The 13,904-nt window shown below is 38.8% G+C and overlaps 1 protein-coding gene across 2 annotated transcripts in view; it reads right to left on the minus strand.

Moving 5' to 3' along the window:
- Nucleotides 1-2,410: 2,410 nt before the first annotated feature.
- The window catches only part of LOC114660706 (uncharacterized protein DDB_G0290685-like), a 32,484-nt gene continuing 20,990 nt past the window's right edge, over nucleotides 2,411-13,904 (minus strand). The window contains exons 2-7 of one of the 2 annotated variants that reach the window (XM_051933873.1): nucleotides 6,294-6,384; nucleotides 6,212-6,254; nucleotides 3,726-3,794; nucleotides 3,523-3,577; nucleotides 3,299-3,335; nucleotides 2,411-2,569 (exon numbers count right to left, since the gene is read on the minus strand). In XM_051933873.1, the coding sequence (XP_051789833.1) occupies nucleotides 2,545-2,569; nucleotides 3,299-3,335; nucleotides 3,523-3,577; nucleotides 3,726-3,794; nucleotides 6,212-6,254; nucleotides 6,294-6,384 (320 nt within the window). In that variant the 3' untranslated portion in view covers nucleotides 2,411-2,544. Of the gene's footprint in view, nucleotides 2,570-3,298; nucleotides 3,336-3,522; nucleotides 3,578-3,725; nucleotides 3,795-6,211; nucleotides 6,385-13,904 lie in introns of both variants that reach the window. The other variant, XM_051933872.1, reaches the window with a different exon arrangement.

Consider the following 13,904-nt stretch of genomic DNA (forward strand, 5'->3'; position numbering starts at 1 on the left):
GCAGACCCCCGTGACCCTGTGTTCGGATTCAGCGGGTTGGAAAATGGATGGATGGATGGATGGACTTTTTCTGATGATCATTGCAGTCACCAGTGCAAGTGACTCTGAAAGCTGCAGCTACTTTAGTATTACCCACTTTTGTGTCTATTAGTAAATAATTTTCTAAATAACTAGAGCATTAAAAGAAAAATATTTAATACATTTTATATTTATTACCTAGCACACAGAATTATTCATTCAGCAAATATATAGCATAACCAGTGTGTAATTTGTGAAAGGGTGCAGAAAACAGAAACTGAGAAATAAGGCAGGAGTCTAGTTAGGAGAAGAAATTGGTTGGGACAAAAACTTGCAGCCACAAGAAGACCCCAGGTTTGAACCTAATGACCACTGATGTATACCATCAGGAACAACTCAAGATGTCAAGATGCTCAGATGAGTAAACGGCCCTTTTGTAAGGCGTGCCTAGTGTTTGTTCAAACTTTGTCTTTTTAAACCTGCTGTTAATGTTCTTTGTATAAGTCATGCTTTAAATGAAACCCCTGTTTTCAATCCCATGTTCAACTGGTCTGTCAGCTCATCAGCATTCCAGACTTAAGAAGCCCCTCGAGGCTGTTTGCTTTGAATTCAGCCATCAGTCTGCAGCACACTGACACTCCTTTGAATGTGTCCCTATCATTGTATCCCGGACTCTATTCTCTCAGGATTATTTGGTCTTCTTACCCCATCTCATTATTCTTTACTTTTTTCACTTTCAGTGTAGATATAATTAGTCAGTATAGATTTTAATCTATCACTTTTTAAAACATTCATGATCCACCTTTTCCTGGGTACCTGATCTGGATGAGATGTCAGCTGATTGCAGGGCACACTAATTTATACCAGTTTTACAGCAGCCAATTAATCTAACCTGCTAGACTTTGGGTTGTGATTTGGAAACCAGAGAACCTGGAGAATAATTCACTCTGACGCAAGAAGAACATGCAAATTCCATGCTGACAAGCAGTGGCACAGCAGCGATAATCTCTGCACGACCATTTCACCAAAAGTTTTACCTCTGCTTTGGATCCTGATATTCCAACATCTTTTGGAATCACTACATATTGTTTAACCTACTCATTAATCATAGCAACAAAAATATGTTTCTGTTCTAAAGTTCCCTTTATTGTTATGTCCTTAGAGGAAAATGGCCATGAACCTACTGATTCAGAAGTTAGATTGTCTCATTTTGGCACAAGCCTGTTCCTACTTGATGAAGAAGATGCATATGAAAGACAATAGTGGAGAAATGTGACAAGTTCCCTACATTATAGGTGAAAGCTTCTGAGATAACCCCAGACAGGTCAGACATCCTTGTAAATCTGTTCAAGACTTACCTCCCGGTTAGTAAACTGTATAAAATGCTTTCAGATTTTACTACCCATTTTGTGCGCATAATTTCTTTTGTTAACCTGAAAATTCATCTGCTCATAAAAGTATAAATGTATATAAAAGAAGAGAGACTTGCCTTGAACTTGTCAGTGTTTATATGATGATGAGTGGGTTCCTCTGGAAAGGAAGAACTGGGAAAGCCTGGTGCACACCAGCACCTTGGCCAGACTAGTAGAAAATCTCAGAGGGTGACAGGAGGAGCACAAAGTGTAAAGTATAAGATAAAAATGACCTGTGTGAAATATAATACTCTTAATGCAGCGGTTCTCAACCTGTGGGGCAGAAGTAACAAAAAAGGGGGCACGAATGTTGCCATATGTGGTGTAATTTCGCTATTCATAGGGAAATTTTAAACTTGTAGTGGTGTATCGGCAGCAAAAAATATAGGAATAAATTATAGGAACAAATACTTAAAGGTTGAGAAACGCTGTCTTAATGGTAATTTGTTTTCTTTGCCCCCTTTGGTTGCACATTTTGGGGTCAAAATTGACCCTACATTGTCACTATAATGTCATATTGCTTCCATCTGCCAAAATATTATTTTCATTATTGTGAGGTTCTGTGCTATGACTATATAACTATGAGATAGAAATAAAATATATCATTATTATTTCTTTAAAACACAAATTCTGATATTAACCAATGATTCACTACTACTGTAGATAGCTCAAAGTCAACAGTCTTGGTGACACAGCTTTTGAAGATGTTTAGTAATATATTCTATGTTAAATTTTAGTGGTCTTCACTGGCCTAAACCAGCTGCTTCTTTGAACTATTAGTACACATCTGAGTGACGCCCGAGTCAGTTTGGTAAGATGAGCTCAGATTCAGCTGTTCTGGTTGCTGATTGATTTTCCCAGCTATGGACACCCAACTCATAAATGTATGTGTTCTTCTGGAAGCAGGCAGTGTCCAGTTACATGCATTTCATGCTAGATATACATAGCAAAACATTAATCAATAAATTGACACAGGACAATTATGAAAACTTGGCATTCTGTGTAATTCAGTAGTTTCATTGTATTTTGCAACTTATATAAATAAACAGTAATCTGCTGTGATGGAAATGGCCGTTTCACTTCTGCCCACATGGTGGTGATCTTACTTCTGGGATTACTCAAAAATGTTAGCCACTGACCTGCAACACAAAAAGAACAATATTTAGATATCTGAACCATATTTCCAGCTATAAGTCTGCTGTTAGTTGGCTTCAACCACAGTGAAAAGGTGAAGAACCCCAAGTAGTTGCTGCTGCCAATCACTGGCAGTCACCCATCCCGAGGCCATCTTAACAGCACTATAGACCTCAAGGCAAAGTAGTGCATGAAGGCCCCTGCTTTGATACCAAAACAGATACATACTGTATGTAGGCATCAGAAACATCATGAGCCCCTATGCTCCTGGGGCCCCTGGCCAGTACCCTTGTGCCCACCCATTCATCCATTTTCATACCCCTCTCAGTCCACTTCATGGTTGTAGTGGTTAAAACCTACCAAGGTTGCATTAGGAGCTAGGCAAGAGCCAAGCATGCAAAAGGAACCTGTCCATCACAGGGCACACTAATGCACACAGCTATGCTTATTCACAATAGGACAATTTAGAGTTGTCATTTTATGTAACACACACATAAATCTTAGGAGTGTCACCCATTCAAATATCCATGTCAGGCCATGTTTTCAGTTACAGTGTAATTTCCCTGCGAGTACTTGTTCTTTGGCAGACAACCTGCTGGCCCCCCTCACTGGCGGCTGTATTTTATCAGCCTGCCTAGCCTTCAGGTGGCGTACCGTTTCATTTCAGCTACTACTTTTCATCACCACTGCTTACATCTCAACAGGAAGTCTAGATAATAAGAATGTGAACTCACTGGTACAGCGTCCCCGTCAGCTCATCAACATAGCTCCCTGCAGAAGGACAAACAAAACAACAGTGGAAACCATGAGTGAAGAGACTATACCTTCTTAGGCTGTCCTGCTAGACATGTATGTTGAAGCCTGTAATAGTGTACTCACACTACTTTTTTTTCTCTCAAATTCTATTTGTTCCGAAAATGTCATTAAACTATGTGGACACAGTGAAGATTTCACTCACCTGGTTTGCAGACAGTCTCACATATTACAGGGCACACATAACAGAAACTGCACATCTGTGAAGACAGAAAGACAAATTTAGCAAAGAAAACAAGTACCTGCTGTAGGATCAAATGCATTAACATGAACTGGTCCTCGTCATCATTTAAATTCTTAGGTAATAAAATGCCCTGTACATAAAGAAAATGTGAAAGAATAACTTACGTCACAGGCTTCGCAGTGCTCACTCTTGTCTCCTTTAGCACATGGGCACTTGTCACATTTGTCGCAGTGCTGGGCAGAGAACAAACAGGAGGAGTTAGAGAGGCACACAGAGCAGATCATCTGCAAACCTGGTTTGGAAAAGTATCACTGGGCTAATACCTCCTTAACACTATGGGTGATGGTGGTGGCAGGAACCTTGAGCCATTATTTTGTTGTACATCATCTCTTATAGTAAATGCTATTACAACAGGATTTGCAATACAGGACTAATAGATTATAATGCAAGGAAAGTTAGTTTCTTTGTTTGAGTCTGCCATTACACTTACCCAGGGAATGGAAAGAATCTATCAAGATTTAATGTGAGAAAGGAGGAAGGTGGCATTCCAGCTACACAAGAGTGACAAAAATATTCTTGGAAAACTGTAAAGAGGTCAGACCTGCACCTTCCGACCAAAAGGTGGTGGAAAGTGACCTAGGACCAGTGGGTTCTCGCAGCTTGGGAAGTTTATAGTTAAGCCAAACTGTGAACCAGTGGACTTGCATGTAAATTCAAAGGCCACTCTTGAGAGAAAGGGTGTGTGTGTTTGGTACAAAGGGAAGTGGACAAGCAGAGTAGCCATGATACTGTATGTACAATGAGGCAGTGATGAATTTGTTTGATTTTTCTGTTCATCTGTTGTGTTTCTTCTGTAGTTATCCCTCCATTTTCTTATTCACATGAGCTGCCATTTTCATTTCTGTGAGATGTTCCTGATATTTAATCTTGTTTGTTGAGATGCCTTGTTAGTGTTTTCCCATAGCTTAGCTGATGACTCTTTCTCACAGATTGGCAGAGAGCTGAATGTCAAACAAAAACAAAGAATTGAACCTCAATTGACAATGCAGGGACTAGACTCTATTGCCACTTGTTTCTGCTTTGTGTCATTTATTCTGTCCCTTTATGGAAACAGGCTTATCACTATTCGTCCTCTGATCATTTCTTCCATTCATTCATCCTTTTATTTTCCAATCTGTTTTCTAATCACTTTTAAGTTACAGAGAAGCAGAATTGGGCACAAGACAGGAACCACCCCTGGAAGGTGCCTCGAAAGCTTGCATATTGTAATCTTTTTAGTTAGCCAATAAAAGGTGTCATTTTTGCTTGACTTCTCACTACATTCATAATGGCTAACACAGTAAAACACCCTAGTACTACCTTTTAACAACCTTCTCACTACATGTTTAAAAGGGAAACATCCTCCTCCTCCATGCTTTTCTAACCTAACTGCAAGGAATGTCAGCAGTTCCAGATGGGAATGATTTCTGCTTTGTGTTCAGAACATTCAAGATCATTTCCCTCTCCAAATAATCCTGTACTGAAGAAAATGGATTTACAAAAGGAAGACTGGAATTTAATTTTAAATATTAGAAAGACTCCCTGATGATGTCTAGTATGCACTCTTATATTATGTACAGGATGTACTCGGAATGTATTCTGATGATACACAGTTTTACTTCTTGTTCACTCCAGATGATCACTTGGTATCAGCTAGAATCTCTGCATGTATCACCGATATTGCAGCTTGGAGGAAGGAACACCATCTCCAGCTCAACTTGGCTCGTTCTTCTATTCAGCTCCCCAGCTCTGTTCAGTTTGGGTCATTATTGCTAACACCTGCCAAGTCAATACACAACCTTGGGCTAGTGATTGATGATCAGCTGTACTTTATGGACCATGTTGCTATGATCTCTTGATCTTGCAGATTCACTCGCAAGATGAGACCTTATCTGCCAGTCTATGCACCACAAATCCTGGTCTAGGCTCTGGTCTTGTCACAGCTGGACTACTTCATCTTTCTACTTGCAGGAGGACTGGCATGTGTCAACAGGCCCCTGCAGATGATTCAAAATGGAGTGGCATGTTTGGCATTCAGCCAGCCAGGACAGGCCCCTGTCATTCTACTTTTCAAATGATTGGATTGGCTTCTTGCAGTGGCACATATTAAATTCAAATCCTTGATGCTTAACCTACACAGTAGTCAGTCTCTACCTTTATATATGGAGACACTTGTGAGGTCCTATGTTCTTTCTCGGCCACTCAGATCCACTGATGAACTGGGTCTGGTGGTGCCTTCTCTGCAAGGTGTCAAATCTCAGTACAGACTCTCTTCATGTCTAGCTGGTGGAACAAGCTGCCGGCCTCTATTTGAAACTTTGACTTCCTCAATTTGTTTAAAAAGTATTTGTTGGCAAATTTCTGTCTAGCTGTTAATAGATTCTAACTAATTTATATTTTCTTTTAAGCTTTTCATTTGTGGAAATCAATTTTGTACCATATTCCTGTAACTCTTATTCCCAAACTGATGTTACTCGATTATGTTGACCTCTTTTGTAAGTCACTTTTGATAAAAAGTGAGCACTAAGCAAAAACATATAAAATGTAAATGTATGAGTTGGCCTTAAGTCTCACTTGTCTCATGTAAACATCACCACTGTTGGCTACTTACTTCACAGAAAGCACAGTAATGGCAAAGTGAACCATCGTGATATTCATCCTCGTCGTCGTCGTCATCGTCATCGTCGTCGTCGTCATCGTCATCATCGTCGTCGTCATCATCGTCGTCGTCATCGTCGTCGTCATCATCGTCATCGTTGTCATCATCATCGTCGTCATCATCATCTAAATTGGAAGACAATAATTATTTACCATGATGTCATAGTATTGCATAGTTTGGAGGAATAAAAACCAAGCAATAAAAAAGATACTCAATATGTAGCACTCAGACATGTAAATGTGTACATTTAACTGCTATAATAAATGCATCCTTGGATACCATTTTCTGTGTTATACAAGGTTTGTAGAATGAGAAATGTTTTCCACATCTTTGTGGTTGTAGTAAACAAATAAAAATTTTAAAAAGTGGGAAATTCATTTTAGTTTATTCATTGACACACTTCAACAGACCTACAAATAGAAATGCTCCCATAGAACATTGGTGTAAATGAGCATAAAATGACACATCACTATTACCTCCTGGAGAAGTGTTTATACATCATTAATTACAATGTAACAGAGCACAACAATCCCAGACCTGCTTACTCCAGTTTAGGGATGTTGGGGGGCTAAAGTAAATACAAAGTAAGTAAGCCATTTTGGTTAATGGCCTTTGAATTCTGCACAAAGGTGACTATATCTGCATACTGTAGATTCTGCCATATTGCAAACAATGTGCCCTGAGGCTGGGTAATGCTAATCCTCATCAGGATTATCTGTGCACTTTAAAGCATGTTCATTATGCACTAACAGATATGCTACTGTATGCTTTTCCATTTGATTTGATCTTAATATACTTTAATACACTTAATAATCTAACCACTTTCAACATCATTTAATCCATTTTGACAATGTTCTCAAGGCAAGCACCATCTCTGGATGGCACTCGAGCCCATTGCAGGTCACAATTATGCACAAACCCACATGTTGTGTCCAGGATTGCTGAAGGTAAATGCAGTGCTGCAATGGCCACTGAGCAACCAAATACTTCTTGATGAAACACTGAACCATCTAAGGCCAATTAAGGGCAGACACTCATCTTAAAGGCTCTTTGTTAATAGAGAAACAAATTCATTCTCCTAGTAGTGATTGGCAAATCACAAATAATTTATGTGTTATTTTTTAGTAGTTAGAACTAAATTATCATCAGCAAACAGAAACTCTATCATTGATCATTGTCTCATACAAGTACAGTAGAGTAACAACACATTTATATTAGAAAGTTGTAATTGTTTATTTTGTATGATTCATTACTGAAAATGTTTTAAACATATATATATAAATACAATATTAAACTAATTCATTTATGTCTCTTTGCACAATCAACAAATTAGTCACACAAAACTGAACCTTTCACATGTATTAATTTTAACAATTATTTGCTTTTAACTTTACTTTAACACACATTTTTTACAGCTCATGGATCATTCACTAATTGCTTTGAATTCAAGCTGAATCATTACCTATCATAAGTGGTCTGTTGTGCTGTGCAGATTTTAACTAAATGATTGTGTCCTATAAAGTGCAGGGTCAGATCAGGTACAGATGGGGGCTTGATGGCACTGCTCAGGGGTTGATTGCAGCACTTGACTAATAATCACACACTGACATGCAAAAGCGGGCAAATCAGTCAGGGGGGCCGCATTCACACCTCGGAGTTAGTGGAAGGTCACATCTGCACCCAATACATACATATACACACATACATGCAGTTTCAATAACATAGAAATCAATATAAATATTAACATCATTATCATATGAGAATATGAAGTAATATATAAGAAGCACATTTTATATAAATATAAATTATTAAACAGTAAAATCTTCTTCTGTAATTTGCTACCGTGGCAATTTGTGTGTCTGTCCAGGATTTTAAATCACCTGTAGCTCGCAAACCGTTTCACCTATTGACTTGAAATCTGGTACACATATAGTACGTCACGTCTACTATCCGCTTTATGGGTGATGATTGTATTACTCTTTTTATGTTTATTTTATTTTATTGTAGAATCAACTCGTATCTGCGCACACCAGGGCGGCCGTGGGCGGATGTGTATGGTGTATTCACTCCATGTTATCGTGCATTGCGCTGTCACTGGTATTTTGATAAAAGAATTTGAACAACATATAAGAAGCGTATAAATTATTAAACAGTAAAACATTAACATTTAAGAAGTAAAGTTAGATTAAGTACTACTGCAGTGCCCTCGGGTATACCTCATTTTTTGTTTGTCCATTACATGCTTAAATGTATACATTTTTTGGTGTACCTACCCGAGAACACGCGACATATAACCGAGCGTGGGAGAAGCATGGATTTTAAACATGCGTTGAGTTCATCTGCTGGTCTCCCTTGTGGAATAACTGGTAATGTTTGAATAAAATCTACAGCGAGTAAAACGACATTACCTCCTATTTTTTTTTTTACGATCTCTGAGATGTTGCTTTTTTCGGTTCAAGGCTTCATAAGCTCTTTTATGTTGTATGGTGTACTTATCCCAAACCATCATCTTTGAATGTTGCAAGACTTTCGCCTTGTATGTAGATCAGGGTAATTACATTCATTCCATTCGTAGTCTGAATCACAATCTGATTGTATGGGTGGTTACCTGGCACTGTAGGGTTGCCACCCGTCCTTTAAAATACGGAATCGTGCCGCATTTGAGAATGAAATTGCGCGTCCCGTTTTGAATCAATACTGGACGGGATTTGTCCCGTATTTTTTTTATCATTTTTTTTAAAGCAGCGTCTCATGCAAATCATCCCACACGCATTTTATGAAGATGCCTCCTTTCCTACTTTTGATTGGGTAATACTTGATGTCATCGTTAGTTTGATTGGTCTTTTTAACTGTCCAGTGAGGAGGGCGTGTCTTTTAAGTAGAGTGTGGAAAGTGTTGGCACTGAGATGTGGCGTCAGCGCCAGAGTTGAAGCCCCTAATGTTGCGGTCAGCAAGTCGGCTAACATCCGCCATGTGCCGTCTTTCAGTTGCGAGAAGCAGATCATAGAATGGTTGAAACTGTTGCCCCTAACGTTGCGCCACGGCGTGTGGTTCGTTTATACCTCGTGTCTTCTCATTAAACTTTTATCTCGCGAATATGTTATTGCAATCCGCAGGGGGAGCGTTTCTATAAACTTAATTTAAACTTACGTTTTACACTGTGCTTTGTTTCCCTTATGAACATGCTTGAATGCTTCACTCGCTCCCTTCTCAATTGTTTAATTAATTTTTTGCTCTTCGCTGTTTGCGGCTCTTACGTCATTTCCCCCTACTTCGTTCTTTTATCTCGCAAATATGTTATTGCAATCCTTAACGGGAGCGTTTCATTAAACTGATTGAAAATAGTTTAGCATTTACCTTTTTAGTAAAAGGCGAGCTTTTAAGCCTGAGAAATCACCCCGTAAATGCACACGTTTAATTGCACATGTGTTAATATGTATGGTTACACAGTATTAAAAGGCAGTGAACAACGTCAGTTACCTTTGTTCCCGCGTTTGATAAAAGGCGAGCTTTTAAGCCTGAGAAATCACCCCGTAAATGCACACGTTTAATTGCACATGTGTTAATATGTATGCTTACACAGTATTAAAAGACAGTCAAAAATTAACGTCATTTACCTTCGTTCCCGCGTTTGACTCGTGCTGTAAATCTCTTCCTTGTTTTTAGTTCACGTCATTATGTAGGAGGCGTGATGACGCGATACGTGACTCCGCCTCCTCCATTACAGTGTATGGACGAAAAATATGTTCCAGTTATGACCATTACGTGTATAATTTCGAAATGAAACCTGCCTAACTTTTGTAAGTAAGCTGTAAGGAATGAGCCTGCCAAATTTCAGCCTTCCACCTACACGGAAAGTTGGAGAATTAGTGATGAGTGAGTCAGTCAGTCAGTGAGTGAGTCAGTCAGTCAATGAGGGCTTTGCCTTTTATTATTATAGATAAGTTTATGGAAGATTTGCATATTGAATCTCATTGTACCATACAATAACAATAAAGGAATTCAGTTTAATTCAATAGAAGAGTGCGAGTATTTACAGATGATGATGACTGGCTTCTAAGTCAATTTAAATTTCCATGAGATGTATGCTGTTAGAATACTAGGATGTATACTTGATATCATTTTTATGATGAAATCCATTAAAGTATGCATATTACATTTCACAGATAAATCGTTAACTTTATTTAAATAATGTATTCTTTTAATAATTAAACATGTGAGGGCATGGTGGCGCAGCAGTAGCAACGAGCTGGTGCCCTATTCGGGCATTGTTCCTGCCTCGCGCTTGATGCTTGCTGGAACTGGAGCAACCCTGGATGGGTGGAATAATTAAACATATATAACAAAGATTTTTCAATGTTCCATAAAAGTTTTGAAGAATCTGCGTTCTAAGCTTACAGCTGGTTTTACATTTATTACAGAGCTCATTGGGTGGTGATTGGTTACGTGGAGAAAGAAAACGGAAGGACCGGAATTGGCAGTTGGTATGTTTGACGGAGACAGTAGTACTACATTAAATTATTCCATCCAGGGCCGCACATGTCCCAGCAAGCATCTTGTGGGAGGCAGGAACAATCCCTGGACACAGTGCCCCCACATGTTTAATACATGCTTTAATGCATTTCATCATGAAAATGGTATCAAGTATACATTTTACTATTCTAAAATGTTCAGAGCTGTAATATCATGAATGTAATGTATTCAGTGTGGCAATCAGTGTCTGTGTGATCCTGCCTATGAAAGATAAAGCCCATTTAAGAAGCACATGGTGAATTAATGACTGGGTCTGGGAATACAGAATACGAAGCATTTAATGTGCTATTTTAGTTACAATGGTATTTGGGAAACTCTAGTAAATTAAACATCAATTTTAAGATGAGGTTAACGACATTCTACTTTAATGACAAAACTAACTACGAGATTAAAGTCAACATTTTGACCTTTTTTTTTTTTTCACTGTGTCCCTTTTCTTTTTTCTTTTCTGTGTGCCCTAATATGCTTCCATATGACACTCAAGACGGTGGGCTATGACTCACATTTTCATGTCGACTTTGATATCTGACCACTTCTTTTTTTATTTTGGGCACTGTGTGACTTTCTGAACTTGAACATTTTTTGTGTCATTCCATCAGGTTCCTTTTGCTGCTCATACCATTGCCCAAACCACCAAAAAGAATGTTTTTTCTTTCCTCCACTACACTGAATAAGACCTCCACTTCACATTTGGTTAAATTCTTCTTTTTTTATACGTGCTTTTGCCATCGTCTTTCAACAAAAGACTCAACCATATTCAAATAGGCAAAATTCTGGGAGGAGTTGGGGTGGGGTGGCAGGTGCGTGGAGGTGCGTTCACTTCACATTTACCAGGACTTATGGAGCGGAAGTGTGTGAAAGTTGGCATATGCATGGTTTTGTGCATCTGAATTTTTTGTGCATTCATATATTTCCACATTTGTCTGTACGCCATGTTTTAGTGTGAATTCCACGTACGGCATTATACATGATGCCCCTGGACCATCACATTACCCTAGAACAAGTTACATGGTTCTCATTCATTTGATTCACAAACAAATTACACAATTCTCATTCATTTGATTCATGAGTGAGTTACACAGTTCTCTTTAATTTGATACATGAACTGAATCCCTGAATCATTACCTGAGAACGAGTCACACAATTCTTGTTCACTTATGATTCTTGAACTTAGTCTCTTAGTTTAATTATGCATTTTCACTACACAGTCATGTTTTGTGCTTTCTAAGATTTTAACATTATATGATATGAATTATTATTATTTATTAAATATTAAAAGTATATTGTAATTAAATAAATAATTTCCCGTTCTTTCAATGGGACCCCCTCTCCCAAAATATTTTTCATTTTGGATGAATCAAATTAATTGATTCACTTATTCAAGTAGTTTGAAAGAATTGAAATGCCAATCACTACCTCCTAGCTAAGGAGAAAATCTATGTGATTTGAAGAACCCATAGTTACAGAAATGCCAGCTGCTATGAAGCAGATTTGATTTGTGCCAGGTACCTGATGCTGTATAACTGTATAAGACATATTTGCAAACTGACTGATGGTAATTTTGAAGTGTCATATACTAAGGTCATTTGTCAATGAAAAAAAATAATTAACTGGCTTAATTCCAGTGTAATGTCCACATTTTGTTGCGGTGGCTCTTCAATAGAACCCACTTTCTTCAGGTTGTCAGAGAGAGCCTAGAGATGACATGCCAAAAATACATAGTAGCATGTGTAAAGCAACACAACTGTAACCATGCAACAGAACTGAAAACTGAGTAAGAAAAGCAACATTTACTGCTAAGTGCCCGCCCTCCATCTGCAAGGAACAGATATTCCACAAATGAATAACATTTTATGAGCTTTTAAAATTTGATTATTTTGTTTTAAAAAGTGATGAGATGGTACAGTGGCTGCTTCTTTTGTCTGGATTCTACTCCCAGCCTAGGAACTGTTTAGGTGTGGTGTTTTCATGTTCTTCTTGTGTAACAGTTCACTTGACCCAGTGTTACTATTTCATTTCTAGTCTGGATTTCTGTCTTGATTCTACAGTGCATCCGGAAAGTATTTACAGCGCATCACTTTTTCCACAATTTGTTATGTTACAGCCTTATTCCAAAATGGATTAAATTTATTTTTTTCCTCAGAATTCTACACACAACACCCCATAATGACAATGTGAAAAAAGTTTACTTGAGGTTTTTGCAAATTTATTAAAAATAAAAAAATTGAGAAAGCACATGTACATAAGTATTCACAGCCTTTGCCGTTAAGCTCAAAATTGAGTTCAGGTGCATCCTGTTTCCCCTGATCATCCTTGAGATTAATTGGAGTCCACCTGTGGTAAATTCAGTTGATTGGACATGATTTGGAAAGGCACACACTTGTCTATATAAGGTCCCACAGTTGACAGTTCATGTCAGAGCACAAACCAAGCATGAAGTCAAAGGAATTGTCTGTAGACCTCCGAGACAGGATTGTCTCGAGGCACAAATCTGCGGAAGGTTACAGAAAAATTTCTGCTGCTTTGAAGGTTCCAATGAGCACAGTGGCCTCCATCATCCGTTAGTGGAAGAAGTTCGAAACTACCAGGTCTCTTCCTAGAGCTGGCCGGCCATCTAAACTGAGCGATCGGGGGAGAAGGGCCTTAGTCAAGGAGGTGACCAAGAACCCAATGGTCACTCTGTCAGAGCTCCAGAGGTCCTCTGTGGAGAGAGGAAAACCTTCCAGAAGGACAACCATCTCTGCAGCAATCCACCAATCAGGCCTGTATGGTAGAGTGGCCAGACGGAAGCCAGTCCTTAGTAAAAGGCAAATGGCAGCCCGCCTGGAGTTTGCCAAAAGGCACCTGAAGGACTCTCAGACCATGAGAAAGAAAATTCTCTGGTCTGATGAGACAAAGATTGCACTCTTTGTGTGAATGCCAGGCATCACGCTTGGAGGAAACCTGGCACCATCCCTACAGTGAAGCATGGTGGTGGCAGCATCATGCTGTGGAGATGTTTTTCAGTGGCAGGAACTGGGAGACTAGTCAGGATAAAGGGAAAGATGACTGCAGCAATGTACAGAGACATCCTGGATGAAAACCTGCTCCAGAGCGCTCTTGACCTCAGACT

The sequence above is a fragment of the Erpetoichthys calabaricus genome, chromosome 11 (assembly GCF_900747795.2).
Source record: "Erpetoichthys calabaricus chromosome 11, fErpCal1.3, whole genome shotgun sequence".
NCBI lineage: Eukaryota > Metazoa > Chordata > Cladistia > Polypteriformes > Polypteridae > Erpetoichthys > Erpetoichthys calabaricus.